Source organism: Argentina anserina, chromosome 1, assembly GCF_933775445.1.
Source record: "Argentina anserina chromosome 1, drPotAnse1.1, whole genome shotgun sequence".
Lineage (NCBI taxonomy): Eukaryota > Viridiplantae > Streptophyta > Magnoliopsida > Rosales > Rosaceae > Argentina > Argentina anserina.
The window spans coordinates 8092180-8108941 of record NC_065872.1 but is presented as its reverse complement, the minus strand read 5'-3'; the positions used below and the strand labels follow the sequence as shown (position 1 = coordinate 8108941).

Genomic DNA, 16762 nt, shown 5'->3' with positions numbered 1-16762 from the left:
CTCCTCTTTTTGTCACCAACCTTTCTTCTGTGTCAGATTAAGTTTGGTCGATCTTAATGAGTTACCATGTTCATATAAACTGAAAAGGGATTGCTCAGAGAAAAGTTTTGTTTCTATTTGTTAACAAGGAAGACATTAATGTATAGCCAGTGGCCAAATTTAGAGAAAGTGAAGGGGAAGGAGAAGCTGTACTTGTTTGGGGTCAGTGATCAGCACATCACCGTCATCTCCTAATCCTCCTAGGAAGGTGTGCCAATGGAGCAGTGAAAGATCACCGAACAGCTACAGTGACCACCAGGATAGCACAACCCCAAGGTAGAATAATATTTAGCAGTAGGTCCAGCTCACTTCACATCTTAGTGACGCCACTGTCAGCGACATGTGTTCCACCGGAATATTTCCTCTTATCCCACCGGAGACTTGTGCCGGTGACAGTCCACTGAATTTGTCGGTTAACAAATACTGGACGTGTTTGGATGGTAGGAATGTAGGATAGCAACACTAGGCATTGGTGAATTTAAGAGGAAGAGGTGATGATGATGATGATAATGTGTTAAGACAAATTTGCTTTGAAAAGACTGAACAATGTTGATTAGACATAACGACTAATAACAATCTCGATCAGTCAAAACAAAACAAGTTATCGTGTGAATTTATATGTCTTATTAGGTCTTATTAGGACGGATCCATGAATTAGATTACGGAGGACTTGAATTTATTAATTAAATAAATAAAAATAATATTATATTGATTATGTATAAAAATATATTTACATAATGAGTCTTATTCCTGAAATATAATACAAAAGTATAAATTAATTAAAATTGACTCGACGGTTCGATAAATTCTCAAAATCCTCAATCACCACCGCATTGTCAATATAATCTACGTACTCATTCTCAATATGAAAAATCATGCAATTAACAAAAAAACTCATCTTCCATCTAAATTAGATTTATCTAATTGTAGATTACTAGATTTCTCCCAAATTTTAACTCTAAATGAGTAAAATTTGAATTGATTCAATTGAAATACTTACATAGGGAATTGAGAGTTCACATGGACTTGATTGTCATTCTTTTTAGAGCTCACAATGAATTGAGAGAATTAAGTTGGAAAGAGTGTGAAGTGTCGAACAACTATTTTTTTTCTCCAATAATTTAAGAGTTTCTCCAAAAAATTAGGAGGGACTTGAGTCCTCCCAAGCTATAACCTAGATCCGCCCTTGCGTCTTATATTCTAAATATATCTTATTTTAAAAAATGCAACATTAATTTTAACAGTTAGAATGCTGTAAATATTTCTTTCATCTCTGCCAAATTAAACACTCTTGTTCAAGCTGTCTACAATCTTAAACAGCTACACTTCTGGAGAGGAGTTTATGTTATTTTCTCTGACACATTTCATGTGACTGTGGGGGAACCCAAGCTCATGGATATTTTTGTTTTCCAGAAAGTAAAAATTTTCAGGAAATTAAAGCAAAGACCTTTCAGTCAAAGAGGGGATCATACAGTTCATGCATCTTTATTCAATTAGTGGAAAACTCATATAAAAGTTGAAACAATATACCCCCTTAACCAAACATAACAAACTCTATGAACATCAGTGACCATTGGTTCACCAAAGCTATCTCATCCAATGGTTGATCTTCAATTCATTGAGATAGCCCTACATAATGGGCGGTTTCTATCACATACATTAATGCATTCATCAATGAAATTGAGAGAGTTTTCTATAGATTTATCAGGGATACATAAAAATAATGGGGCCTCAATATGGCTCTATATAAAGTCCTGATTCCACTTACAAGAGAAGCCTTGCTGGGTTAATCATACTTTCACTCAGTATTATATTCACTTTGTTTCAACTTTTCTTCACATCTCTCTCTCCTTATCCCTGTACCGCAAGTCTCTGCATATACATCTCCTTCTCAACCAACCCTAGTCTCTCAGCTCATCTCAGCTCCCCCATACCTCTGTTTCTCCCACTTCCTATTTCTCCCTGTCTCTCTTTCAATCCAAGAGCCTCAGTAGCCAGCCATGGATATTGACATGCTTAAATCATCAGCTGGTCATGATCTCCATCACTCTCATCACCACATGGACATGATGACAATGATGATGCAGCAGAGTCCTGAGTTCTACCATAACACTCCTCCTCCTACATTTTCTGAGATAGATTTCGCTTGGGGATCATCAATCAGCCCCAATAACGTTGGAACCATAGTGCCACAACCCATGTTTCATAGCCCAACTTCACCTTCACAGTCACAGCCAACATTCCCATCCTCCTCGGCCTCATTCCTTAGCGGTTCTAATCCAATCCAATCCAGTCCTGTCAAACATGCCGCGGCTGCTTCTGGTGCACTGTCAATCCCCGGAACTAGTTCGTACGAAAAGAGAAACTCAGTGGCTGCAATGAGGGACATGATCTTTAGGATTGCCGCAATGCAGCCGATAAAGATAGACCCCGAAGCAGTGAAGCCACCTAAGAGGAGGAACGTGAAGATTTCGAAAGATCCACAAAGCGTGGCAGCGAGGCACAGGAGGGAGAGGATCAGCGAGAGGATTAGGATCCTGCAGAGACTTGTTCCAGGTGGGACTAAGATGGACACGGCTTCAATGTTAGACGAGGCTATACATTATGTGAAGTTCTTGAAGAAGCAAGTACAGACGTTGGAAAGAGCTGGAGCCGATAGACCAGTTGGTGTTGGTTTCATGGGGCCTCAATTGGGGAATGTAAATTACTCGGTTGGGTCTATGTAGATGCTAGATGATGTTGTTGGTTTTCGATATTGTGTCATTGATGTGTATGTTAATTTCAGCCATATGATCGAGGGCGTGTAGAGAACCTGATTGTACTCGTTACTTGTTGATTCCTAATGTTAATCTTTCGAATGATTGTAATGTATGCATGCTTTCATAGATTGCATTGGCAGAGTGTATATATATCCATGCAAATTAACACTATTCAGATTTCAATTTCAAAACATAATTAATATTTGCCAAACAAAAAAAACGACAGATGGAGACAATAACAAAGAAGTGAATCCTGGAAAAAAAATCTGGTTCGACGTCGTAGAAAGTAGACAATTTGTATTAACTACAGAAGAGTGAGGTGATTAAGTGGTAAAGTGTAAAAAGAACAATTTTTTCAGAAGATCGGGAGTATTAGGGCGTGTGATGTAGTGTGGAAAGTGTTCTAATTGCGAAGACGACCAACGGAAGATGTGTTGAAGGATTGAAAGTGACGCGACAAAATACCACTTCCACATGAATAAACACTTATTGAGTTATTGTGTTAAAACTTTTTTTATTTTTACTTTTAATGAAACCACTTGGTTTTTATAAAAATGAAATCAAGTTTAGAATAGTCATTACATACCATTTCGCTATCATTTACACATAGACAATAAGTTATAAGGGACATTCACGACTGTACATAGCATATGTCTACTCATTCTACATGAAGCTCAACTTATTCAAACATGTTTATTCTACAACTAATCTAATATGACACTAGGCAAGAATACCTAACTAACAACTAAACATTATAGAATAGACAAAATCAAACATCTATGTCATGACATTGTCCTTAACAGGGTCATCAGCAGCAAAAACAAGGTACCCATCCAAACTTGGACCTCGAAGAGCCCAACCATTAACCCACCAAAGCCAAGTCCAGATCTGGGCCCAAAAGCCTATAACCAAACTCGGGCTAGAGAGGCCCATCACCAAACCATCCCGGTTGCGGCTTTCACCACTAGCACCGACAACCCCCTCACCAAACTTGGTGGTTGACCGATCATTCTCTGCATTGTCATCGGTGGTTGGGACCCAAGAGGGTCACAATCATCGTCTCGGCCACCTAAGGTTGCACCGTCATCCAGATCCCACATATCCGTCTCGGCAGTTCCTCCATCATCGAGTTTCACCTCTGTCCAATGAAGCCCCCCCCCCCCATCATCAACCACACCTCGAACACCAACGCCACCTCTAGAAGACGTCGACGTCGACGCCGACAACAAAACAACACTCACAGCCACATCAGTCTAGGGCCACCGCCACTGGAGCCCAGAAGTCACCTTGGTTTGAATCCCGACGCTGCTTCTGAAGCACTTCATCGTGGTTCCGCCAACACATGGTCTGGAGAAATTGAATCTCACCGCCGCCGGCACGAAACCTAGTTTTCGCCTTCTCACCTCACTCCGCAAAAGAGAAATCTTGGCCCTCCGTTTATAATGGGTGGCTGGGATTTACTCATGAGACAATATGAGGAGTGGTTTATGAGGAGAGGATGCCAGTCCATTGATTGTGGATTGTCTTAAAACTCTTTAGTTTGTGACAAAGATGGTTAAGTTGAAGATAATACTAGTGCAATATCTATTTACTAGTAAAACACATTAGTCACACTTGTCCAGTGTTTATCACGATATCAGAGTAGGATATTAGATTCTATCATGCTATCACTTAGGCTCATAACACATGTCTCTACCTTCGCTTGTCATATTGATCCACATTCTATACTTATATCTTATTTGTTAATCATTTCTTAATGAGAGTTTCACAAATCAAACTTGAAAAGACGTTTTAAAGAGAAAATATCATTTTGGACATAACGAAACCTTAAAGAGCTTAACTCAAAGAAAAGTGATCAACTATTCACTAATCCCACGGGTCTTGACTAGGTCGGTCGAGACTGTTGACCTTCATGGTCCTAAAGCTTTTGAACCTCTGGCAATTGAGTTTGGCAGTTTAGCTGCTGGGTTGGGGAGCCTAGGATTGAATGGGTCGGAGACTGCTGGTTTGTTAGCTGGTATACGAAACCTATTTTGCAGTTGAGGAGTTTCAACAATGATGAGAAGGATGTGTTTGAGGTGGTCTCTCATTCATAGAAAAAGTTCAAGACCCCTGTTGGAAATTTTTTGGGGTTGGATGGACCTGTCATAAGTTCGAAGAAGAAATAGGCCATTAGGAAGCAAGGAAAGGCTCCCTGAAATAAGAACTGAAGATCTATTTGTATCACATACTCGATCAGTTGTTGTTACTGTTGTTGGATCGCTAGCCCTAATGCCAAGGGGGCAAGGGTAATGGCAAGATGTATGGCGAATCTTGATTTTATATATCAATGTCTAAATAACTATCACATATCCCTCCGTTACTGTTTAGTAGCAGACAAGAACTCTTAATCAGAAGCTCAAAACTAGTGCAAGACCTATTCTAATTCTCTTAAAGTAAGCTAAGATAGAAAATAAATGTAAACATATTCTACGACTTATACAAGCATGACAATTGACTAGAAAGAACAACTAAATTATTGTTCTTTTCGCCAACGCCGCCAAGTCTCGGTGGCCGGCCTTCCCACACCATCACTTGTCCTCGATCTAACAACCATGTGTCCACACACCTTCATCATCGATGGACTTAAAGACCAGATCAGAGCCACCACTGCGAGCCCCTCTAACCAAATAAGAAGATGTTAGAACGGGCGGATTTGATCCCATTTAAAGAATAATGATGTACGTGTCTTCTCACCATAAATAAATCCATGAAACTATCTAGTTATAAAAAGAAGAAAAAAAAAGAGATTAAGTTTTAGGTTTTAGGTTATGATTAAATGAGTGTTCATTATCTGATTACTTATGAATATACCACCCCATCGTCCCCTGGGCTCCCACAATACCAAGCCAAGATAGCATCGGTTCTCTATCTTCTCGTGCTATCATTTCACTGCCATTGATTCGATCAAACCATACGCATGGGATTCCAATCATAATAACAACATAAAAACAAGGGTGCCAATGAACAAAATCAAGAACAGTATCCAATCATTCGGGGGCACCGACCCCTTATAAGAGTCTCAATTTAATCTCCATCCGCCAACAGAAAAGAATAGTAGGAAAACTAACAACAAAGAAAAAAAATTGAACAGAATTCAATCTACCTCTTACACAGTTACACTAGAGGCGGGTGGTAGGTTGCCTCCCAAGGCAGGGTTGAGTAATGGCTGTGTTCTTGTCTCAAGGATCATGCCTCACTAAAATCCATTCATCTTATCTTGTTAGCTATCCCAATTCAATTATGCAAAGCAAAGCATACAACAAAAGAAGAAGAAATTTTGAGAGGAAAAGAGAGAAAACGTACATTGGTCAAAGCGCATCTATCTCAAATAAAAAACATCCATGTGAGATAGCTTACTAGCTTTCCAACATCTAAAAGAAGCTTTCATTATTAGAAAAAATAGAAAGGAGCAAGGTACCAAGGTCCCTTTTCATAGTTCCATGAAATGTATCGACTTCCAACCCCCGCAACAAATGCATTGTATCCCTTCGTCTGACACATTCTTCTATTATTATTCTATCATTTTCCATAGTCCCATCTACTCCTCTTTCCATCCTCATTCTTAGCATGAAATCCATCATTAAACTCATTCATTAGTTATGGAAAATACGTTGTAGGCTAACACTTTGAACAAACTGTTCATTATGTGATTTTAGATGCCAAACGGCCCAAACTATCTAATCATGCAAAGATATACACGGATCCGGTTGCGGATCTCTCGCTTCTTAATACAGATATTTTATTTTCATTATTCGCCTAACTAAAGTTAGTAATACTCGATAAAACGCCTAAAATTCTCAAGAAAAAGCCTAAAAATAGTATATAATGTGTATTGATTTATCCGTAAAGAAAAATACATAGATTCGGTAGGCCGAAAACAACATTAATCGTAAATATTTTTAGAAGGATTCAAAATTTCAAATGGTAATCAACTAGTTGACCAAGTTATAGTATGGATATAAGCCTGCAAGTCTGCAACACGTCCATGAACCACATGCACCTCCTCGGTCATTTGAAACAGATCAAAACTTGAAGTGCACTGAAGAGACTATAAATGAAGATAAGGTGGTGTATGATCGATCGTGTGAGCATTTAACAAGGGAATTGTTATATGAGAGTCACCATATTAAAAGAATAAAATCTACACGACAGTAATACTAAATGGTATATGCTACAAAATATATGAATGCAGACAATACAATGGTTGGATAGATGGGATTTTGGCAGGAATACGTAGCCAATTTAAAAGAGGAGAGGGAGCAGGTGGAGCACGCGTATCCCATATTTTGGTACCAAAATTCTAAGTTTCTTCTTCTTCTTCGATCTCTTTTAAGTTGGAAGATGACAATTCATAGGCATGTCTCTTCTGCAAGGTGGGATGTACTAGTTGATCGATGATAGATCTCATGTATCTTATACAGATTGATCAAAGTAAAATCAATCATCTAGAACTTTGAATGCAAGATCCATTAATTCTCATTCCAAGCTAGAACTCAATCAACATCCTTTCCGATTAATTTGCAGATCCCATTGTGAATTTAGGCACAAATACATAGTTTTTTTTTTCTTCATTTTGATCCTGCAATGCTCGGATGCCGATCTGTTTGTCGGAGAAATGTCTCCTTCTATTTGTAAGAACTAAGATCCAGTGAGATAGACAATCAAAATGGTGGAATGTACTACCATTTATTTCAGTCATTTTTCTTTAATTTCTTTGAAATTACTTTGTATATCTTATGTAATGTCTTTTCTTAGTTCCTACACCTCACAAGAAAAATAATAACTTTCTGTTTGATAGGACAAACAACTAAAACGCTACAACAAGCATGCTAGTTGTGGTCGAACTTACAACCTAATGTAAAATACGGTTTAGGGTATTATTATATAAAGTTACTAACTAAACCCCAAGTAAAATATTGGAATATATTTACTTTGATGATGTTATCCTAAGTAAAATTGTATCATGAAAAATTTATCAAGTTTTGGTTGTATGAATGTTGCAAAAGCTCTTGTACAACTAATAATAAAAACATCAGAAATAACGAATATAAGATCCCATCAGAGCATCATTGGGCCTGTTCGGAACGCCAACGTTGCCTCGGATCCGGCCTCTCTCTAAAATAGGGTCTGATTTCGATCCCCTTGAATAATGTGGTCTCATTGCTTGAAGGTACAAAGTATTCCGTTGCGAGACATTTTCAGCTACTACTCATCTCCTTAATCTTCATAATAGAATTCACCCAGTTCAATCTCCAACCAGCCATCCGCTCCCCCCCCCTTGGTCATCATGGATTTCTCGGATGGTGATGCATGCATACCGAAAATGCGATGCCTAAAATCTCTCTTTCTCAATGTCCAAAACCACGAGTTGCTCAGCTCATTGGCTGCTGCTCCTCACTATTGTTGGACTTAACTGCAGGTAATTAATGTAACTAAACTTAACTATTTTCCCATTTCTTCGAGTCCTATTTCTTGGTAGGAGTTAGTATATAACTATATATACAACCCTTCAAAACGATTCACAGGCTTTGGCCATCCATAACTATGCTTGCTCAATTAACTTGAAGACAAGGTTAGATTCATATCTGGATGATGGGTAGAAAAATTCATGAAGCAATTTAATTTACCAGTGATTTGGACTTTGGAGCCACAAAAATCCGGGAACCTCACACCGTACCTCTTCAAAGTTATACATTTAGATCATCATGAACAAAATAACGTACGTAAGTGATCTTTAATTTGTAGCAGCAATCATGTTATCATGAGGAACAAGTATTTATAATTAATAAACAGATCGGGAAAACATATATAATTATAAGCAACGATTCTAGAACATTACTTTCTTCCCCACGGACGTACTTCTAGCAAGTTTATAAAACAACGTACGTAGGCATGATTGCGTGCATCATGCATGTGTAATTAATTCATACTAAAACATTCAGTTAGCCGGCCAGTAGCCCAAAAAAAACTTGGGATGAACTATTCAAATATTATTTACAGACCTGGAGTCGGGCAGAGAAATCTACCTTCAAAAATGAGGAGCTCCAGACTCAAGTATCTGAACTCTGAAGGGCCCTTGCAGATATCATAGAGCAATTTTCTGGTCCACTTGTGCAGGAAAAGTTCTTCATGATGTCAATGACAAATTGAGAATCATATATATTGATACAACTCACCTCAAATATTATCTTAATATCTATAGTAAGTCGTGCATGGACCACGATTCAATTAGTTATATCAAAAAGTTCGGCATAATCTCTATTGAAAGTAGTCAACCACACCGGTACAAAAACGACAATTCTACAATCTCCATACCAACTTAACTCACAGAGCCTCCGTGCTCTCCACAATTTCCCAAATTCCACAATCTCAAATCATTGCATATATAAATATTAAATACATAATTTGACCCCTAGAGCTCGTAGCTCTTTTTAAACCGCAACCGCTCAACCCACTAAGAAGATGTGGTCAATAACAATCTTACAACACACTACATGATCGCACAAGATAAATTAAACAACATTTTATCAAAATTGAATCGCGTGAATTTATATTTAAACAAAGTCCACTCAGAAAACAAATATGAGACCACACAACACTCAATGAGTTAGCATTCCTCTCCCTTTGTAAATCTCTATTTTGAGTCCACTAGTATATCTCATCTTTTCTAGTGACTCGGTAACATCAATATCGCTGCCGGTTCATCCTCTCTCTTTCGGTCTTCCACGCTATACTGGTTCATCCACTCTCTTCTGATTCCATACTCTCATTGCATTGTCGGTTCACCCTCTCTCTTCCGGTTCTGTAATATGCCGGTTAATCATCTCTCTTCCGGTTCTGCATCTAAAGAGACCACTAGTTCATCCTCTCTCTCCTAGTGTCTTAACATCCTGCCGGTTCATCCCCTCTCTTCCGGTTCCATATACTCACCTCAAAGTATCTGATACAAGCCCCATCACATAACCCCAAGTCTCACTCGTAAACAATATACAACCACCCTTCCGGATATAATATCAAACCATCACAAAGTATCATCTCAAATGAAATTAGCCAAGGGCTAAGGTGCATATACCTCGTTGATTCCAATAGAATAGTCGAGTTGATAGAAGTGCCTATACCTCGATGATTCCCATGAAATAGCTGAGTTGATATGAGTGCCAATACCTCGTTGATTCCCATGAAATAACCAAGTTGATAGGGATTTGTCAAGAGGAATAAGGTGAATTAAAATAATATAAAATACGTAAACTTCAACCTAGAATCTCATCACGTACTCATACGATCAGCATATTCATAAACAACTAACTAAATGTTCAACCACACAGATCCACACAAAACCAAACACACCATCCCTCTAATCTAAAATGATGGTGGTTGCACCCAAACCTTGGTCAAACTACCTACTTATCATTTTGAAAGGGATCAAGCCACTCGTAGTTTAACTATCCATCAAGCCAATCACTCTAACCAACTGAAATCACGGAATCTACAAACCGCCAACGATCAAGAATAAATACCGATATCACAAGCCCTCACATTTACAACAAGCCTACAACACTCACCTTAACAACGCAAGCCTCATAGCCATTCTGGTACGTATATCACAACCGCAACATCACAAATGACACACATAACCAATATCATAACAATCATCCATCAAGCACACAATACCATATCCATTATCAATTAAGACAATCACATTCTTACACATGACTATCAATCAATGATTCCGGAAAATAAAGCCGCATGCGTATATATTTAAAAGCAAGGTCCACTCACAATATAATGATAGTAGCGTCTAACGTGAGAATCCTCGTCAAGTAGAGTACTGATACATCGTCCTACACCGGAGACCAACTCGATAGGGAAGTGGCCAGAAAACGTGGAGGAACTTCGGAACAGTGCACATATTTCAAATTTGTGATCTAGCCCGATTCGTTGCCCAAATTTGATCGTAACATGCCTAAAATGAAGGATCACATCAATTAGTAGCAACCCCGAGCTCTGGAGTCGCCAGAAATAGGTCGCATAACGGCGTTGACTTCTACTGGATCTTGCGGTCATTGTTGCGCCGTGTACGGCGATCAGCGTGGCGTGAGACCGGTACGGATCGACTAGAAATAACGAGACGGTTCGAATGAGACTAGTGGCGCGTCGATTGGTGGACAGACAACGGAGATCGGCACCAGAGATATTTAGGTGGGGGGGGGGGAGTGAACAGTGGCGCAAAAATCTGATTTTCGAAGTTTTTGATTTTCTTCAATTTAACCCATATTTATACTATTTTCCAAAATTGCCTCAGCTTATTTTATTTGTAACTTTTTCATATAAACTCCTATTTGAGCGGGTCACGTGTCTACGAACTCATATCGACGAGCTATACAACTTTCGTGAATGAAGTTTTATCGAGAAACTTATGCATCGAAAAGTCAACTTTTAGAGTCATTATACTTAGTATGACTCTCGATCCGAGTAAAAAGATAAAAATAAAATCGTAAGGAATTGTAAAAGATTTGGGGCGTATCATATATACAGGGCCATTCGATCCATTTTTTAGTCTTTGAAATGAATAGTTCATCAACCAACTTTTCAACTACATTTTCACATCTTCACCGTTCAACTTTTAGTGTCTAATGTGTAGATCACCCTTGTAAAATTTAAGTCAAAATGGTGATCGTTAAGATATTAAACTTGGGAAAAGCAATGGACGCGTCTAATCTGTCAAACATGAACCGTTTATATTTATAAAGTTAAATTTTCAGTTTTGAATGTTTTAAACACCTCTAACTTTGCTAAAATTTTACAGAAGTAATCTACACATTAAACCATAAAAGTTAAATGGTGGAGATGTTGAAATGTAATCGAAAAGTTGGTCAAGTGATCGATATCCATCCAAACGACGTACATGCATGCATTTTATTTATTTTCATTTGAACAAGGCTGAATAATACTAGTAAGAAGAAAAGATCGAAAGCCATGCAGGTGTGGTCAGCTTAATTACTATATCTTTCCGGTGCTAATTGGATTGTCACATAGACGAAGGTAAAGTTCGTTCTTGGAGTTGATCTTAGAGACGGGAGAGGAATATACTAGACGATTATTGACAGCAGCATATTAGTTTCCAAAGAAAAAATAGACTCTAACGTCATCGCCAAAATAATCGTTCAATTTGCCCTAATCATGTCGGTCGGTTTCTGATTTTTCATTCCATTGATTGCCATGTATTTATGAAATGAAAATGTTCCGTGGCAATCAGCCTGAAAATGTGAAAAGCAACAAAAAAAAAATGATAACCTGGTAACTAATAGCTAATACCGGGGAACGACGTTCAAGATGTGAAAAACTAACTATATGTTAAGTTGGTTGATTTAGTATTATTCAATGAATTATAAAAATAGTTAAAGACACCTACCTCTATTCGAATTAGCCATTGGATTCGGTTCAATAATGACTTTGTAATGTGTAAAAGAAAGTAAGAAAAAAATTGATCATCATCGATCACAAATGTATGTGACTTGGAAAAAAACACAAATTGCATCCTTAACTGGGCTATGTTTGATCATAGACTTACTTATTTACAAGATCCACATTGATATAAAATAATTAAGGGACAATATACAATAATTTGTATGACTTAATGTGCATGTCCCATACGTACCGTCTTTACTTTCAATTATTTTCACGTGAATTACATGCGAATTGATTAATATCAACTCCTATAGCTCCAAGACTATACCAATATATGCTAAAATAGTTTATACCAATTATAATTATTGGTGTGGGAGCATAAAGCATGCGCTCCTCTTCTTTAATTATTCTCTCTTGTGTAACACATGCATCTTTTCCTGGAACATCACGGAAGACAAGTCCGGGCCATTCTAAGCTTGCATGTGTGGCTGTGGCTCTCTGAGTCTCTGATCTGATATGATTTGCGATACTTTGCCTTGGTGAAAAATGATATTTCCGGGATGTGATTGGCCAGTTTCGAAGAGTGAGTCCTCGCGTGTTCTAAAGTTACGGGGAACATTCAAGAAAGGTTTACAAGCAAAAACAGGGTGAACTTTTTACATGCAACTCATTTAGTGATTGATACAATAATAATATATTATACGATCTGATCTCTCAGAAGACATGTTTGAGACAATGTAAATAAAACATGTTACATTTGAAGGCGACTGAAGTCAACTAATGAAATAACATGCGTGAAGTAATAAACTAGGGATTAGCTAGTATCATGAAGCATCTATGTCGGAGCAAGTATTTCAATTAGGTCTTCCGCAGTTTGTTAAATTGTATGACTTTAATTTCTTGTTTCTTTCCCAAGTTTTGATTTAGTTACCTTCCTTAATTTATCTTTCATCTTTTTCCTACTTAATAAATCTTGAGTGTTAGAAAAGTTGTTCCTTTGCTACACGCCTACTCCATTACATAGAAAAAAGAAGAAGAAGATGTGTGTGCCTAGTGGGCGTCATAATATAACGTTAAATTTGGCGTCGCAATCTCATGTGGTATGTCACGTCATACTGTTACATTAACAATTTAAATTATATAAAAATATTATTTTAAATGAAAAGACAATCATATCCTTGTTAATCTAATGGTTCTAAATTATTATAAAAATATATTTTTTGTTCTTATTATCATTTCTTCTTTTTCATCACAATAATGCTTCTAAAATACAATTTAAAAATTAAAATTTACGAAAATATGCTTAAAATATGTGTGTGCACTGGAAATATATATATATATATACTCAAAATATATTTATTTTTAAATTTCAGACGATGTAAGGTAACTACAACATTTATATTTAGATGAAATTTTTTGATGAGATTCTTTTGGTTTTTTTTTTTCATCTGAAATGGAATATATTTTTTTGTTATGGTAAGGGATATGTAAGGTAACAAATGTTATTTTTTCTAGAGTATACATATCTTAATTAATACCATATTTAATACAATTATGTCGATGATAATCTTTCTAGTGACAAATATGTCAAGATTCATGACTTTCTTATTTAATCAATTTACATTTACGATCAATTAATTGTTATAATTAATTAATACAATTACCATATAGACACGTCACACACACACGCATATATATATATATTATATCGTCCGCGCGCACACATACACACACACACACATATATATATCTATATATTTCAAGTATACTTTGTATATATCGTATTTTTTTATTATATTTTGAAAGCATTTTGAAAAAAAATAAATAATATAAAAAAACTACAATTTTTTATAATAATCTAGAAACGTTAGATTAACAAGGATATGATTGTCTTTTCATTCAAAAATGACATTTTGTGATTATTGTAATTACTGACATGACAATGTGAGGTTACCTACCACGTGAATTTGCGGCGCCGGATCTGGTGTCATATTATGGCGCTAAAAAATTTTCCAACCTCTAAAATGAGAACTTCTGCATGTGTATATATCAGAAGTAAATTTGCCGACCACCTTTTTTGACCACCCTCATGCTCACTCATTTAGATGAAAGCCACGTCTTTTTTATTTACTATAGTTATACCATAGTTAACTCTTAAATTTTTTAAATTAATTATTAATTTATTTTTATCATGTGTTATTAATTTATATAGATAATCATTGTTATATCATAGTTAATCTAGGACACATGGTTTTCATCTAAGTGAGTCGGGATAAGGGTGGTAAAAAAAAAGAAGGTAGTCGGTAAATTTACTTCATATATATATCTATATTATTATAAAAAAGTATGACATCGCAAATATGAACTTGGCGCGTCAGAAGAAAATCTATGCGAAGACCTTCCTTTTGATCTCATATAGCCACCATAGTTTATCAAATTATGCTAGACCTATCTGCAAGTTATATATCATTAATCTCTAAACTCTAATTATATTCTTCACCGACCAGACCAAGTCGCCATCGAGCTTTACTTGAAAGCACACAGCTAGCTGGATCAACTAGAGGTGGGCACGGGACGGGATGGGATGAGACGGGGCTCATCCCACACCACGTCCCACTCTTTTGAATCGGGATGGGATCGGGACCGGACGAGGGTTTTTAAGAATGCATCCCACTCGGGATTAATCCCGGTTGGGACGGGATGGGATGAGACAAATCCCACCTTCCTATGAAGTTAGATAAAACCTATATTTTTACTTTTTCATTAACAAAGTAGCATTCAATAATGAAATTTTAACAAAAAAATGCATATTATGTTTAAAATATTATAATTTACCATTACTATTTGAGTTGATATAATTTTGGAGTTATTAAGAATATAAATTAGTTTCATATTGATACAAATATATAATAATTTTTAAGTTTTCATTAAAGGTGGGACGAGACGGGACGAAGCGGGATATAAATTATTCGTCCCACTATTATGAAACGGGACGGGATCGGGATGGGATTGACGTTTTTACACCTCCGTCCCGTCCCTATGAAATTCGAGACGGGATCGGGATTTCCGTTTTTTATGTCCACCTTTAGGATCAACCAATTTACCAAACAGTGCTGAGAAGCAATCCGAGATTCTTTCTTCTCTTTCTGATAAGCAATGGCATCACCGGCATGTAACAATAGCTCCTCCTGCAAATACATGCTCCTGGAACGCAATGATGTGGGTTTGTTTGATCTGATTCACATCTTGTTCTCCAATAACTTAGAGCAAAGAAAGTTCGTTGATTCCTCCGAAGACAAAGAAGATGACTTTCAGCGCAGATGGCTCATATTTATGTCAATAGCGATTCAAAAGCTGCTGCAGTTTGTGTCAAAGCCAATGGCAATTATTGGCTGGGCAATCGAAATGTTCTTGAAGTTTTGTTGATCAATGGTTGCAGCTTGCATGGACTGCTCCTAAATCTTTTGCGAGGTAGTTAATTACTTAATTTTGAGAGCTTGCAACTGTTGGGGATTCACACAGCGGATTAATAAACAATATACGATATCGAGAATACAATTATAATAGAGAAAAATAAACACACTCAAAGACACAAGATTTAACGTGGTTCCCTCACTCTTTGAGGTACACCCACGGCGTAATCCGATCTTTCTTTACTATCAAAAATAGTGTGAACAAAATATAAGATGTTTCACTTAAAGTTTAGAGTTTTTTTCACCAACAGTCCCTCAACTCTGGTGTACCTACCAATGTGATACCTCAACTCTTAATCGTACCAATGTGATACCCAGACTCTAGTATTGCTATCATTGAAGTACTTCCGTTAGTTTTTTTAAACTTTTCCGTTATCTTGGTGACGTGGCAGGTACGTGAGGCCCACAAAGAGGGTTAAAAGACAAAATTAACCTCATCTGAGATGAGCAATGTTTTTCCCGCCCTTTACCTTGAGAAAGACACCCAACAATTCCAATTTTGGCGCCAATTTTCTCTCTCTACTCCTTAATTTGTGTCTCTTATCTAAACTAAAGAACTACCGCCAACCAGTCGACCACAATCTGATAAAACCCTAGATCAATCTCATTTTCTATTTTTACCCTAGCACTTGTTAAACTAACAGAATAAATATATAAATTTATATGGAACATCTCATTTCCACAATCTCATAAGAATATAAAAACACATAACTTAACGAAATTCAAATACATGTTTAAGTACCATTAGTTGCCACCTTTTATGTTGATCTGCCATGATTTTTGCTTGTAAGAACTAATGGTACATGTAGTTGAATTTCGTTAAGTTATGTGTTTCTATATTCTTATGAGATTGTGGAAATGAGATGTTCCATATAAATTTATATATTTATTCTGTTAGTTTAACAAGTGCTAGGGTAAAAATAGAAAATGAGATTGATCTAGGTTTTATCATATTGTGGTTGACTGGTTGGCGGTAGTTCTTTAGTTTAGATATTAGACACAAATTAAGGAGTATGGAGTGAAAATTGGCGCCAAAATTGG

General features: G+C 36.8%; 1 protein-coding gene across 1 annotated transcript; it reads left to right on the top strand.

Moving 5' to 3' along the window:
- Positions 1-2039: 2039 nt before the first annotated feature.
- Positions 2040-2765, top strand: LOC126801048 (transcription factor HEC2). Its single transcript, XM_050528505.1, has one exon. The coding sequence runs from the start codon at positions 2040-2042 to the stop codon at positions 2763-2765; it is 726 nt and encodes a 241-aa protein (XP_050384462.1).
- Positions 2766-16762: the final 13997 nt, after the last annotated feature.

Excerpts from the sequence above, each read along its gene's own strand:
- LOC126801048 (XM_050528505.1), top strand. The coding sequence starts at position 2,040 with ATGGATATTGACATGCTTAAATCATCAGCTGGTCATGATCTCCATCAC.